The 15650-nt window shown below is 39.9% G+C and overlaps 1 protein-coding gene across 1 annotated transcript in view; it reads left to right on the top strand.

Annotated features, from left to right (window-relative positions):
* The window catches only part of GABRA4 (gamma-aminobutyric acid type A receptor alpha4 subunit), a 78711-nt gene that overhangs the window by 16955 nt on the left and 46106 nt on the right, over positions 1 to 15650 (top strand). Inside the window, exons 3-7 of the mRNA XM_019553437.1 lie at positions 4522 to 4589; positions 7481 to 7701; positions 7804 to 7886; positions 10580 to 10723; positions 13261 to 13413. Coding sequence (XP_019408982.1) covers positions 4522 to 4589; positions 7481 to 7701; positions 7804 to 7886; positions 10580 to 10723; positions 13261 to 13413 — 669 coding nt within the window. The remainder of the gene's footprint in view (positions 1 to 4521; positions 4590 to 7480; positions 7702 to 7803; positions 7887 to 10579; positions 10724 to 13260; positions 13414 to 15650) is intronic.

Below are 15650 nucleotides of genomic sequence, written 5' to 3'. Positions count from 1 at the left end.
CAGTGCCCTTCCCTCCTTGCTTTGTGCTTAGGGCTGCTCTCTTGCTCTTGTGCCTCCTTTCTGCAACCTCTGCTTATCCTCGCCACTGAGTGCCACTGATTTCTATTGACCGAGGCAGTGGGGACCACCAAATTTTGCAGCAAGGGTAAGCAGAGGCTGTAGTAGCTGGGTGAGAGAGCAGCCCTCAACATGGAACGGTGTGGGGTGGGGTTCTTTCTGCTGAACGCTGTGGAGGGCATTGGCAGCTTGTGGCAGAGAAGTGCATGGTGCAGGGTGAAGAATGTGCTCCGCTCCTGTATGTCACCAATTTCCTCACCTCCACCCACCATGTGCTGTCACAAGCTGGATCCGTTCCATAGGCCATAGATTGCTTCTCCCCAAGTTCATCTACACATGTGCTTTACTGAAGAATTGAGTAATTAGTTCTGCAGTAAAGCATCAGTGTCTATATGTGAGGCTGCATTAGGGCTCAGTAAACTAATTACTGTCAGGGACAGTACTATCTTACAGCAGGGTTATTTACTACCATCAATCACTCATGTAAATCATAACCATGAGCAGAAATTGCACCCAGTCAGCCCAGGCAGCAAGGGGCCAGCCCCCTGCGTGCCACCTAACCACAGGGCTCTGCATGTTTTGGTACTCTTGTGTCTCTGCCAGTTCTTCTGATGTTCCCACACAGAGTCCAGGGCTTCCCCACAAAGCCTGCTCTGGGGCAGCTCAAAGGACTGCTGTTCTGGGTGTGCATGTAGACACTGTGCCTGGGAGCAGTTACTCAGTCGGGCTCAAAGTGCTTTGGAGTTTATTGCATTGATTGCACATGTAGATGCACCCCCCTGTTCCATATTAATTTGGGCCACTGGGGGAGTCATGGTGAGAAACAAGGGATGCAGAAGCCAGAAGACCCAGTCAGAGAGTAGCAACTGGCCTCTGCTTAAAAGTGGAAACTTTGGGCCAGGGCACTAAAAAAGGGACACCTCTAGAAAGAGATTAGATATAACTGTGTGGTATAACACAGTCCATAAATCTAAGCTGCATTTCAAAAGCACAAAACAGGTCAGTGTTGGTGCCCGTTGGTTAGAGAAACTCTGAAGGAGGTTTCAGATCAGGATGTTATGGGCTGGTAGAGCTATAGGCTAAATGTTAAACATTGCTTTCTTATGCTGTTATGCCTAGTTCTGGAGCTGTTTCTATTAATACTTCAGTTTTATTCCCATTAGCATGACATTCTCCTAAAAAAGACCCCTGCCTATTCTAAAATGAAATAATTCCATGTACATTGACATTTATAATTTATGCCCTAAAACATGGTGATTTACAGTGTATTTAGTATGCTGCTAACTTCGTATGATACTATGCTCTTAATATTAACTGTTGATTAGTTCCTTAATGTCAGTCTTCCCTGTGCATGTGTATGATCATCAGGGAGCTCCATTTCCTTTTTCATTCTTTCTTAAGAGTCCTTCTAATAAGGTATGAATATCTTGTGAGAGCATTAGACTTTGGCTGCTGAAAAGTCTCCTTCACTAGGGCTTCAGAATTCATTTGCCTTTGCAGTCCTCTTAGTCTCTACCCACCCACGGTATGCAGGCTTATACACCATTGTAGCAATGTGTCCTTGGTCAGCCCCAGCAAAATGAATACACAGGCATCTTCCTGTACATGTGAGCACCAAACTAGAAAGTTTATCAGCAAAACTGCTCTAGGCTCATCACCAGCAGCTATTTTCAGGCCTGCTGGAGACTGATGGATCAAGAGTAGGCAGAGAAGGACGAGCAGAGAGTAGACTCTTTGTGTTTACAAGTTTGATGTATGCCTCTGACTTGGGTAGATAGATGGGGCATGCTTAATCCCCATGGCATCAGGGCTTGCTGTCAAAATGGTGTAGTCAAGCCCTGAGGATCTGACTGGGTACTTGGCCCCAGGTTCCGTGAGGTGGCAGGGCATTGTGTTGTCATTAGGGTATGAGGTTACCTAATTTGATCCTCAAAACCTTTTCCTAGCCTTAATTTTCACCCTCTTTTCACTTACTAATCTGTGCAACTTTATTGCTAATGAGGTTGTAACCATTTCAACAACACAACATAGTAAGTCAGTGTCTGTGCAGAATAGCTGTTTAAGTGGAACTTATTTTGTCTTTCCTTTGGCAGTTTTGATATACAACTATACATTTATAGTGATCAGTGGAATACAACAGGAGAGATTCACTGCAAGGGAGAGATGAAATACAAAATTGACTTTGCATATTTAGAGGACCATTCAAACTTAATTTTGAAGAACTAATAAAAGAAGTATTTGATTTACGTTGCTATATGATGTAATACAATACAGCTACTCCTCGCTTAATGCTGTAGTTACATTCTTGAAAAATGCGACTTTAAGCGAAACGATAAGTATGTTTTCTAATAGATAAGTGAAGTAATAACGAAACAATGTTAACCGGGACAATGTTAAGTGAGGAGTACCTGTATCTAATGTTCTAGGGTCACTAAATAATACAAGAAATATGTCTGCATTAGTCTCTTATTGTCACTGAATGGGAAATTATCTTCCTGTCCCATGAAACTGTTCAAGGTTTAAAATTACTGTTCTGCACTGCGGTGAAGCCAAGATCTTTTGAAACTTCTCTTGAAATCCGAGTCTGCTTTATCTGGATGAGCTCCTTGGCTGTTGAGGCTATTCTGGAAGGGTCTTTCTCTCACCTCTCTGTGGGTTTTATTAGAAATTCCATTCCAGACCTGAGATCTAATAAAAGATATCACATCTACCCAAAGAACCTTGCCTATGTCCTTAGACCAACACAGCTACAACTGAAAACCCAGATTCCAGACCTGAGCAACTTTCCTGATGAAGCAACTTATTGAAACTGAGGTCTTGTGGAAGTATTTGATTTTGATTAATCAACAAAAATCCCATCAATTGAAAATTCCCAACCAACTTAACTGATCTTTAAAATGTAATTTGCAAATTGTTCAGTAAAGTACTTTTATAAGCTTTTATTTTGCTTTTGCTTAGCAGTTTGATATGTATTTTTGACTAAAAAGGAGTTTGTTTGCCAGTGCATATTTTATTTCTTTCCTTTCATTTTTATGCATTTTGATCTGAAGTGGCATCTGTATACACAATAGTCTTACAAGAGGCAGTTATTTGCCTTTAAAACAGTTTTCAAGTATTTGCTGCTTCCTACTGGAATGTAAGAGGTATGAAAAAACCCTTATTAATGTGAACTTACTAATTCATTTTTTGAAACTTAAGTCTCAGGAGTGTGTAGACTGTTGGACCTTGGACCTGAAAATGACCTGTCTAAAGTCACTACTATGTAATGACTGTTTGATGGCATATGTGACATGAGTTGGTGATCTGAGCTAAGTTGCTAGTGGGCATAGTGGTCGGATTAAAAAAATAAATAGGATACCATGTTAGTTAGTCTCTCACGGTAATTCTCAACCAGGGGATCATGAGATCCTTGTAAGGGTGCCATGGGGTGTCATGCAATATGAATAATGTTAGGTGTGTGAGCACCTACACATGATTCCCAAGACAAGTTCAAGGATTTCAGTTTGAAATCCATAGCATCAAAAACTTTCTGACTTGGTATGGGCTTTCTAAGTTATTTGCCACAGGAATATTGTTTTACTTTGTTAATCGTCAAAATGTCAGTGAAACTAAGAGCTGATGTGTTCTAATGGGTGCCTTGAGTCTAACAAGGTGGAGAACTACTGCTCTATCACAGTCATGACATACTCCCATTAATGATGGCGGAAGTGTTTCCCTTTAGTGTAATGGCAGTTATATTATACTCTGAATATGAGTTGTAGTGTAAATTACATTCTTACTTTTATAAGGAAGTGTATTTTAACAGCATGGCAAAGTACAGTGGTGTGTTGAGACAGAAAAGCTTTCTGTCATTAACACTATACTACATATGGAGAAATACAGGATATGAACAAACTTTTCAGGATTGTCACAAGAACACTGTTTGAACTTGCAAGGATATATCAATGGTAAAATCGGAATGTAGGTCAGGTCCCCAAAAGTATTTAGGTATATGATAACATTTGATCTGGACCCTAATTTTTGATCCTGCAATCTCATGTTACTGAATGTACTATATCAGTGGGACTGTACATGCTATTAATGAATAGCTTGGTAGAAAGGCTTTGCTGATATAGGCCCTTAGTTGTTTAAAATAGTAATTTTCTCTGTGTGTTTTTTTTTTTCTTCATTTTTGTGCCTGTTTTCTTATCCAGTAATTTTCCGAGTGGAGTTGCATTGGAAATATATATATTTTGATTTACTTATGCAAGTGAAGATAATTCAATGAAAATGAACACTTTCAGTGTCTGAAATTAAATTAGGCTTAGAATTGTGAATATGCTGTCTATACATTTTCCTCTGATTAGTCCACAAAGCCTTTAAAATGACAACTGCATAAAATGTTGTATATGTGCCAGTATCATTTTTGAGATATGTTAGCCTGCAAAATTCAATGTTTCTTGCTCACTTCCTTTTATACATTAGGTCCTGTTACTGAAGTTCAAACAGATATATACGTCACCAGTTTTGGACCTGTTTCTGATGTAGAAATGGTATGTATTTCTGGAATTAAAATGCCATTTTGTGGTGCTGAGAAACCATTAATTGCAGTTAGGATTGAATGCTTAATTCATATGTCTTCGTACTGTACTGTCAATCATGCAAAATAGGAAAGATTAGCAGCAGTTTAATTTTTAAGTTATAATTAGATACAACAGGCCTGATCCTGATGACATAGTAGGGTTAGCCTGGAGTAAAGAAATGATTTAACTGAATTTGCTACATATTTTATACTGGTGTCAGAGCAGAATCAGGCCAATGGGTTCATGTGAAAGTAATATGTGGAAAGAAGGTAATTTCTTTGATGAGGTCACAGAAATTGGCTTTTTCCATCTGGAGCATGTGTGGTTCTTCTTTGACTCACTGATTTTATTATTTGTCATTTTTTACTAATTGATCAGCCCTGATGACATTTTGCTCTGAACATTTGTTGACATTTTCCATTTCAAATGAATTCATTTTATTTATCTTAGTGCCCTATTTGGCATCATATTCAGCAAACAATTCAGGTTTTACCAGCAACAATACTTTCAGAAAGTAAATGACATGCATGAGTATTAACAGAAGACAAATGTCAGATTGACAACCACAGTATTTGTGCCAGAAAGGCTACCAGTTCTTTCAAGGCCTGATCCAACATATCTCCTATTGACTTTCATGGTTCAAGTTTATGCCCTTTATTCAGAAAAAGAAAAAATGTCAAATGATTTATCTGGCAAAGCACAACTAAGCATGTAGTTCAACGTATGTGTATAGATGCAGTCAAGCCTTAAAGTTTGGACACAATATTCTGCAAAGGTCAGGTCTTGGGCGATAGGTGCCTCCCAAGTCTCGGGGGGCACCAGATTGCCGACTGGGGGAGGCTGATTGCTGACCGGGGGGTGGGAATCCCCCAGCAGCCAATCACCATGTGTGAAATCACCAGCAGCAAAACTGGAAATGGACTTCTTCCGGCACTTTCAGTTTCATAGCTGGCATTTCCAGGGGGTGTACAGCCAATCTGCAACCCCTATGCGTCGCCAGTGGGTCAGGTTCTCATTACAGCTTATGTACCGCTTGTGCTTTATCAAAAGTTATATCTCTGCAATAAGTTACTATCCAACATAGGTTGCTGACAGACATGAACCCTCCTTCCCCCCCAAAAACCCCCAAAACAAAACAAAACAAAACAACCCAGTGCTTTACTAGATGAGGCAGTGCATTTGTTCAACTCGGCTCCCCAGTGCCTTTATAGATCAGGTGTTTCAGTGGGGCTTTTTGGCACTTCTCTCTGAAGCTGATTCAGTCAGCTAATCACCTAATTGCTTATTCAATCAGCTGTTTGATAAAAGCACCAAAAAGTCCCATTGAAGTGCCTGATGTATACAGATGTTGGGTGAGCCAGGTTCAAAGTAATGGAATACTTAGTTTGGGCATGCACTGTGCTCGGTGTGGGGGTGCACCAAGCTTAAAGTAAAGCATTATTTTTTGGGTTATTTTTATGGTTATAAGCAGCCAACATGACTATAGATAACAGAATATGGTCCCAAGAAATTTGAATAATAAATACATTTGAGCTCTGAAATGAGGGGTGTGTATATGTATATGTATATGTGTATGTGTGTGATCTATCTGGAGTTCAGTAGAATATATGAAATGGTGCCACATGGAGAATTTTTTGGTTAATCTAGAGAAGGTGGGATATGTACAAGAACAGTAAAGTAAGGAACTGGTAGCGGATGGGGCTGAAAGAGAAATTAATGGGATGGAGGAGAGATTACTAGTGGAGTTTCTCATGTCTTCTTGATCTAGAGACGAACTTTATTTTTTTTTATTAATGATCTGTATGCAAAAGATAGTAGTGTACAGCCTATTGCGCAGTATCATCAATACAGGAGAGAACAGGAATAACATACTGAAAAAATCAGAGGACCTTGAAGACTGGAGTGATAGACACAGCTTATCTATGATAGCTGTATATAGACCAATAGCTACCAATGTGATGTGGTTATGAAAAAGGCAAATGTGACTTCCCATGCATTCAGTTCACTTTTGAAGAACACTGAACAGAAAGAAATCAGATTAGAAGAATAGTACCATGTTTTAACATACAAGAGGGGGGTTACTAGAAGGTATTGTTTTTCATTGGTCTACTTGCAAGTTCGCTTGTAAAGTGCTTTGATAATTGCAAGACATAAATGAATTTGTAAACAGATTTTTTTCGCATGTCCGTTCATGTGTGTACTTTCTCATGACATTCATGGCCTCAAATCTTGCAAACACTTGAACACATACTTAATTTTAAGTATCTGCATAGTTCTGCTGAGGTCATTTGGAAGTCAATAGGACTATACTTATATTTAAATACAGGTATAAGTGTGTTAAGGGCAAGTCTATATTATGCGCATTTTATAGACATTACACAAGAATAATTGATTCTTTTTCAGTTAACCACCTGTTTTTGTCAACTGAAATTAGATGTATGATTCTTTTCTTGATTTTGGTGAAATATAACAAATATTTTATCTTTATTATTTAACATGTCCATCATTTTAAAAAAATCCCTTTATATCTGTCTTTTAAAAAATACTTTGACATTTGTTATCACATTTCATCATTTTGTTTCCAGTTATATGCCAGAGTAAAAAACTTAATTGCTTGCTTCCTGCAATTTTATTATAGTAATTATTCCTGAACGATTAAACATGTCTAGCAATTTATTTATATGACTAATGTGGCAAATTAAGCTATTAAGAAGTACACAATTCACTTTAATCGGTAGAAATATATTTGTGTAGTTAACTGAACAACACTTACTTCACTTGTGATTTATTTGCGCCTAAAAGTTTTTTTTTCCTCCTGGAACCATAAATGCAACCTTTGTTTTTTTGATGATTCAATATAGGAATACACAATGGATGTCTTCTTCCGTCAGACATGGGTGGACAAAAGATTGAAATATGATGGTCCCATTGAAATTTTAAGACTTAATAACTTGATGGTTTCAAAAGTGTGGACACCTGACACTTTCTTCAGGAATGGGAAAAAATCTGTCTCTCATAATATGACAGCCCCAAATAAACTCTTTAGAATAATGAGAAATGGCACCATCTTATACACAATGAGGTATTCAATTTATGTATTTAACTTCTTACAATTATTCTATATAAAAGTGATCCTGCCTAGACAAAATACCAAGCAAAGCATATTCAATTTGTTCTATTATAGACTTACTATCAGCGCTGAGTGTCCCATGAGATTAGTGGATTTTCCAATGGATGGTCATGCTTGTCCTCTCAAATTTGGAAGCTGTAAGTTGCAATTATGATTTTTTGAACTTATAGTTTTAAATAATAGGAATGAATTTTGAAAATGTCTTTTGAGTCATAATTAAGGTTCCTGAAAATTAGCCTTGATCAAGAATTTTGATTGAAACAAAATTCCCATTGACTTCAGAGTGTGTTTTGTTTATGTAAGGTTTGCAAAATAAAGTCCAGAGTGTTTATCAAAGCAAAACATTGACAGGTTGGCCCAGGTTGAGATACTAAGTTAAATCTTGCTTTTCTGACTAGATAGGGCCTCTTTCAAACATGCTGCAGACAGGTCTCAAGAGCAGCCATAAACATGTAACCTCAGTGTCAGTGTCAATTCTGGAGAGAAGATAATTTTTTGCAGTATGTCCTAAATTTGCTGGGATTTTTTTGTTTTTTGTTTTTTAGTGGAAGCATTATGTCAGCTTCTGTATTGTATTTCATTTGCACTGGGCCCAGTACATTGGAAAAGACCCCTGGTTCTTTTGTTTGGCTTTAGTGGAGTCAAGTATTAGTTAGGGATTACTGATGAGCTTTGTGAACCATTCATTGCTCCTGTTCACTTTTCCCTGTGCGGCATTTCGATGTTGTCATTGGTGGTGGTTGCAGCAACTTGCTTCCTAGCACCCAGGTCCAGTGAAACTGGAGCACCAGGTACTAGGCAAATTTCTGTTGTTGGCATAAATTGGACATTGGACTTAAAGCAGTGAATAATTCAGTGTAATTGAGCTGGGCTCTGCTGTGACCTTGTCCTTCATAATCCCTGTCACATCTCATCTTCCCACTTAAAGCAAAGGTTAGAGAGAAGCTAGTGATGTCTCCTATAGGCTGGTGTGAGGCGGCTAGTATTTGCTTCAGATTCAGATTTGGCCGATTCGGGGGACAATGATTCGATTTGGTGATTTGAATCACTGTCCCGAATCGATTCTGCTGAATCTGATTCAGAGATTCGGCTGCTGCCAAATCATCTGAATCTCCGAATCACACAGCTCCCGTCACTCTCCCAGCCCTGCCTGGCTCCAGTTCCTGGCTCTTTGAAAAAAAAACAAACCCGCACTCACCGGCTGCCAGGCAGGGTGAGGGTGATCCCTGCTGTCCCCCACTGGCCCACACCATGTGGGGGCTCTGCTATGAGCCCCCCAACCTCTGCCCACTGGCCCAGCCCCCACCACAGCTGCCCTGCCCGTCCCAGCTCTCGGCCCTTTAAAAAAAACAAAAACAAAAAACCCTTGACTCATCGGCTGCTGCCCAGTGAGGGGTGATTCCCTGCTGCCGCCCACTGCCCCACGCTGCATGAAGGGCTATTCCACAAGCCTCCAGAAGCCCCAAGGCCACTGCAGCAGCTGGTGAGTTTGGGGTCTTTTTTGTTTTTCTTTTTTTTTTAAAGGGCCAGGAGCTGGGGCAGGTGGGTCAGCCATGGAGTGGAGCAGGGAGAGGGGGTGGGAGAGCAGGCAAGGATCAGGAGCCTCATGGCAGAGGCCCCTATGTGGTGTGGGGCAGTGGGGATTGCCCCCTTGCCTGGAAGCACCTGGTGAGTAGAGGCTTTTTTTTAAAACTACCAGGAGCTGGGGTGGGTGGGGCAGACATGGGGTGGGGGTTGGGAGAGTGGGAGGGAGTTGGGGGGCTGGGAGAGCAGGCAGGGGATGGGGTCTGGCAGGGGTTCCCTCCTGCTTCCCATGGTTCCCTTCTCCCTCCTTTAGCCTCCTCTCTCCCGTCCCCTACTTTACCAGCATGGAGTTTGGGTTCAGCTCCCTGCTGCAGCCAGCGGGGCTTACCCAAATCGCTGAAGCTTTCTGAATCTTTTCCAAATCGATTCAGATCTTTTAATTGGTCTCCTGATTTGATTTGGATTCAGAGATTTGGCCATTGAATCGGGCCAAATCTCCTCCAGATTGAATCAGCAGCCAAAACTTTGCACAGCCCTAGTCTCCTACATCAACTTCACAGTAGCAGAGATTCCCTCTATCTAGGGAGAATTCTTCAGAGAAGTCCCAGGCCAATTGAACTGATGCATCAGACATTGCCTTTGGCAGACAGCACGAGCTGGTCTTATGCTCCGTGAAATGTTAAATAGGACATATTGATTTCAATTAAAAAACTGGGTCTGAATTTGGTTCTAGCAAGAGTCTCAGCTTTGTAGGAATTTCAAGGTAAACATTGACAGTTGATTTCATATTGATTGTTTGAAGAGTTCATGAGGCTTGGGGGTATGTTTTGGCTACTGACAGTTTTTCATGGACTTTACATTTTTGGCAAATACTTTAAAAAAATTGTCAGTATAAATGTTATTTCCCTCAAATAAATATCCCTCTAGCCCCCCAGAAACTCTGTAGCTTATACTGCTATTGAATCAATATATTTTATATTTAAATACAAGATAAAATATCAATATCTTTCCAAAAAGTTAAAAAAATGAAAAAATGTTTAAGCTCCATATTTAGGTTCTGACCCTACGTGTAGAATTCCCACTGAACTGAATTCTGTGTGATCCCATGCACTTGAGGGCTATGAACATAGATTTTTTTATTCTCCTGTGATGATATAGATACCTTAGCACAAGCATTAAGAATCTTAACTAAAAATCTAAGCAAGCAATGGTCTTGTTATTGGTTTCATTTGGCTTTGGATCAAGCTTTCAAAATAGCAAGATAAGACATGACCTATAGATGTATATTAATGATATGTTGTTTCAGATGCATATCCAATGACTGAAATGATTTACACTTGGACAAAAGGACCTGAGAAGTCAGTGGAAGTCCCTAAAGAGTCTTCCAGTTTAGTTCAGTATGACCTCCTTGGACATACTGTATCCAGTGAAACTGTTAAATCTATTACAGGTAAGAACCTTGTAACTGAAAATAAGCTTGTAACATAGAATTAACAGTGACATTTTGTCTTAGACTTTTTAAGAAGGTATTCTGGGGCTTTTAGAAGAAATGTAAGTGGATAAGTACATAAAGCAGATTTAGGTTTTCTGTCTTCAGAAATTTCATTTGCAGATTCACTACTGTGAAATCCCAAGTTCCTTCATAAAGCTGGGATGAGGCCACAAACAGAGCGGATAAATAAGTGTTTGTAATAACTGCTTAAAATGTAATTTAAAGAGTCAGAAGCCATATATCTGAGGCTGTTAGAGGCGATATGCGGCTGTAGAAATACTTTCTCAATACTGTATTTGCATTAAGCAGAGAAGAATTACTTTTGTTTAGCAATGCAGACAATCCAGAATAAACATATAAGATGCCAAATGTGTTATTAAAGTCATAAACTAAAATAATATTTAGATAAGTGTAAGAGCAAATGTTGTAATGCAGTAGGCACTGCAACTGACTTTTGTTCTATTAGATTTTTTTAAGCAAACAACAGGCAGCCCCAATAAGTGAAATCTCACTGATGATCAGTTTGTTGATAATATATATTTAAAAATATTATTCTTGATTTGTGAAATTGGATTACTAAGCTAATGAACTTCAGCACTCTATGATGAAAGGTAGTGGCAGAATAATGACAAAAACAACAGCTTGAGTAAATGTACTCAACAGATTTCTCTGCTGTTATTTTTAATACCAACAGAAAACTGTATTTCCTCAATATCCTGCATATTGCTGATCATCTAGAAAGTAACAGGACAGATCTTATCAGTTCCTTGCTACTTCTCAAAGAACAGTTTCTGTAGCCCTTTTTCAAGAGTTGGGTATCCAGAATGCTAGCTCAGAGATACATGAAGTAAACCCTGACCCTACATCATTTTCAGTCTCAGACAGTAAGCTGAAACTTTTCAGGATGCTTGCTTTTTTTCTCTGTGCATGCAGATGATAGATGATCAAACAGGTCTGCTGCCTCCCTATCAATTTTGTTTGGTTTTTAGAAGGGAATTGACTAGACTAATCAAATAAGGATTTGTTTTTTACTGGGAAAGGGAGTAGGTTTGAAGGAGGTACTTTCTGCAGGACTTAGGACCGTCTTTTGACTGATCTTGCAAACTCTTTACTCTTGGAAATAGCCACAAATCACTGAAACAGCTTCATTGGTTTCCAACGAGTCCTTTTCTTAAGGAGTTCCATCACTCAATAAATATATAGGTTTATATGATAGATAGCAAGGCCTGATTTACTATTTTGTACCAATTCAGTTTTGTTCCTTTCTGTCACAGTGATATATGCACAAGCAACAGTGTGATTATGGGATAGTTTAGCTGGCATGGTTTAGTCGGGGATAATCCTGCCCTGAGCCAAGGGCTTGGAGTAGATGACTTCATGAAGTCTCTTCCAGCTCTACCTTTCCAGAGCCTATGAAACTAAGTTAAACTGATTACTGTGGACCTGCTATTATAGAGATTTTAAGCATTCCTATGTATCTTAATCTTGGGACCTATGCATCTTACTCAATTTGTCTTCCAAGCCCCTAGATAACTAAGGGCACTTTTACATGTGCTGCGACGCTGCAGTGTCTTGTGTATTCAGCATCCTGTGTTTCAAAATGGCAGAGAGGTTGCTTTAACTGAAACTCTAACTAAAGCTCTGCAAACGAGTTTTAGTTAGTGCCCCTGCTGCCGTTTTGAAATGCTGAATACAAAAGATGCTATGGGCTTTTTAGATCGGCTTCCAAGAACCACTCTAACTAAAACGCAGCCCCCTTCGTGCCAGAGCACATGTATAGTCATCTTAAGAGTGGGCTTGATTCAGAATTCACCAGAGTTTCCCATTGACTTTAAAACTAAATTGCTCATACTTGCAAAATTTGGTTTGCACTCTGAATTTTTCTCATGCTTCTAAAAATAATGCCTACTTCATGTGATATTAGACGAAACTAGTGCAAGTAAAATATTAAAAGCACTAGAGTACACAGTATAGATGATTTAACTATGAAAGCAGTACTAGAATGTAAACATGTTGTAAACCAGTTAATCTTCCATATGAATTAGTAGGTATCAATAGGTAAAATCTAGATACTGTAATACTGCACCTAGTTACAGGGTATGGACATTACAATATTGCATCCAGAGTAATGGTAGATAGATATTTATGCCTTGAGAGTGGTTTTCTTTCCTTTTTTTTTTTTTTAGATGGGAAAAGAGCTCTTAAGTCGCACATTCCATAAAACATAATACAACATGATCTGTTACTTTTATAGTCTCTTACATTGTGCCTACAGAATAGCACTGTAAGGACATATTACAGTTATCTGTATTTGATACTAAGCTTCTTTTCATTCTTGTTTTCTAAGGAAGCTCATCATTTACTATTTGAATTGCTAAATACTTAAGTTAGTGTCATATCTAATCATGACTGTCTGTCTGAAACAGTTATTCTGCATCCGAAGAATTGCACAGAGGGGCAGAAACGTAACTTTCCTTTGGTTTTATTTTTTTTAGGTGAATATATTGTTATGACAGTTTACTTCCACCTCAGACGGAAAATGGGTTATTTTATGATTCAGACATATATTCCATGCATTATGACTGTGATCCTCTCTCAAGTATCATTTTGGATAAATAAGGAATCTGTTCCAGCTAGGACTGTGTTTGGTAACTATAATCTTTCTTTCATACTTTTTATGTCATTGTATTTCTTGTTGTAATGGATTTCACTAAAAATAGTTCTCCATTCTGGGGCACCATATGCATGCTATCTCTAAAGCCTCTCCAGTAACATGAGGGAATGAACTAAGTTTCCAAGCAGATGGGTCTTTCCTTATTAACTTCATTTTAAATAGTAGGAATATGTAATTTGAAATACTAAATGAGAGGTGTTCAACCTCTGGCCCATAGCCCAAATGTGGCCTATGGAGCCTTAGAATCCAGCCCACAGGGTTCCCCATGGGTCAGCAGATTTGGTGGTGGGGGAGGAGTGACAGTTAATACTACCATCCCTCCATGATGTCCAAATCCCAAGTGCTGTAGGGCAGGTAAGAGCTGGACCACAGCCTTCCACCTGCATGACCAGATCAAGGCCATGCCATGCCCCTTGTCCTCTGTGTGGATTTGTTGGGGCCAAGTTGCACCCTCTTCTCCCTGTAGGGCTGGACCATGCCCCTTTCCCTGCATGGCTGGTCTGAAGCTTGGCCATGCCCCCTTCTCCTGCTTGGCCAGGTTGGGGCTTGGCCATGCCCCCTTCCTCCTGTGGCATTGGGCCATACCCTTTCCCCTGATGGAGCTGGATCAGAGACGGATCACATGCCCTTCTCTCCATGGGGCTGGTTTGGGGCCCATCCAAGCCCCCTTCCCCCACATGGCTGGATCAGGGCCAGGCTGTCCCCATTGCTCCCCTCTGTGTGGCTGGATGGGGCCCAGCCACTGCTCCCTCTGGTGCTGGATTGGGTCCACCAGCTGTATCTGGCCTACAAAATGATCAGGCACTGCCCATCTGGCCCACTGGGTAAAAGGTTGAGCACCACTACACTAAACTGTTGAGGAAAATTTGGAATCTTTAACTTGAAGGGAAAAATAGTTGAGTATTCTAGGTTAATTTTTGTGAGGACTCATTAGAAACAAATGGGAGAACTATTTATTTTTGAGCACCTAATCAAGCCCTTAGTCTGTCTAGAGGCCAGGTTTATTTTCCGTTGGATGTGGGCTTTCATTCCTGGAGTGACTCCAACGGAAAAGCCACTGAACTAATTCCATTAGGATATGTGTGTGTATGTGTAGCTCTCATCAATCTCCTTGACATCCATGGAAGCTTTCTGGGAGAAAGTCCCTATTTTTATAATTTCATGTTTAGTGATGTTTTCTCCTTTATCTTTCTGTCACATTTAAAATGGAATTGAAAAAGCAATTAAGGAAACGATTACAAGATATTAAAATGAAACACATTAAAATACAATTTGAAATAAGATGCTATAACAAATGCTGAAATTGAAACCAATAAAATGTGCGGAAGGCAAAGCACATGAAAGTCGGAGGAAATCTGGTTCCTAAGAAAGGAATAAGAAAACACCCAGATGTGGTAAAGCAATTTCATAAAGCAGGTGTCTTTCTCAACATTTGATTCTATTCTGTACCATATTCCAAAGCGAGATTAATAAGCCAGAAAGCATTGAACCAAGAGACTTATTATATGTACATTTTCAGAGAATAATTGTAGTAGTTGTTACTTCTAAGTGACAGCTCAGACAGCAAGCAAGCAAAACTTGAAAGACTGTCCAGCATCACAAAAAAGTCAGCATTAATAAGCATATTTACTCAAATGAAGTATTTTTACCCAATCGGCATGGGGGGGGTGCGGACAGCTCTTTGCATACAAGGAAACCTCATTAAATATATTCCGCTGTCTATCATTAAACTGCTGCCAAAAGCAGCATATGCTCAGTAATGGAAGCCAACTATGAAGCTGATTAAATGTAGCCAAGATTGATCATGACTATAAAACACGTGCCCACACTGGGCAAACATATTAATGGGACAACATTTTTTGAACCCTGAAAAATAATGGGCAGGTGTTCCTTCTGCATGAAACTGGCACTGGAGGTACTATAATACCAGGCCAGCACCAGGAGGACCAGAGCCAGCCTTTACACTCTCTTCCCAGGGTGCCAGAAATGCTGCTACATTTGATTAAATTTGTACATTTTGCTACACCAAAAGCATGGGTGACTGGTGCCGCCTTAGTCAGCGACCGGTGGGGGGCTCCCACTTCTCGGCTGGCGCTTGCAGTGAGGGCACTGGTGCTCCTGCCTGCCCCCCTGGTCTTCACCTAAGTGTGAAGCATGGCCTGTCAGAGGGTGCATCAGTGCTCTCAGAGGGTGCACCCCCTATGCTTCATC

The sequence above is a fragment of the Crocodylus porosus genome, unplaced genomic scaffold, assembly GCF_001723895.1.
Source record: "Crocodylus porosus isolate Cpor-Errol unplaced genomic scaffold, CroPor_comp1, whole genome shotgun sequence".
In the NCBI taxonomy this organism is placed as follows: Eukaryota; Metazoa; Chordata; order Crocodylia; family Crocodylidae; genus Crocodylus; species Crocodylus porosus.
This window is presented reverse-complemented; position numbering and strand designations above follow the sequence as displayed.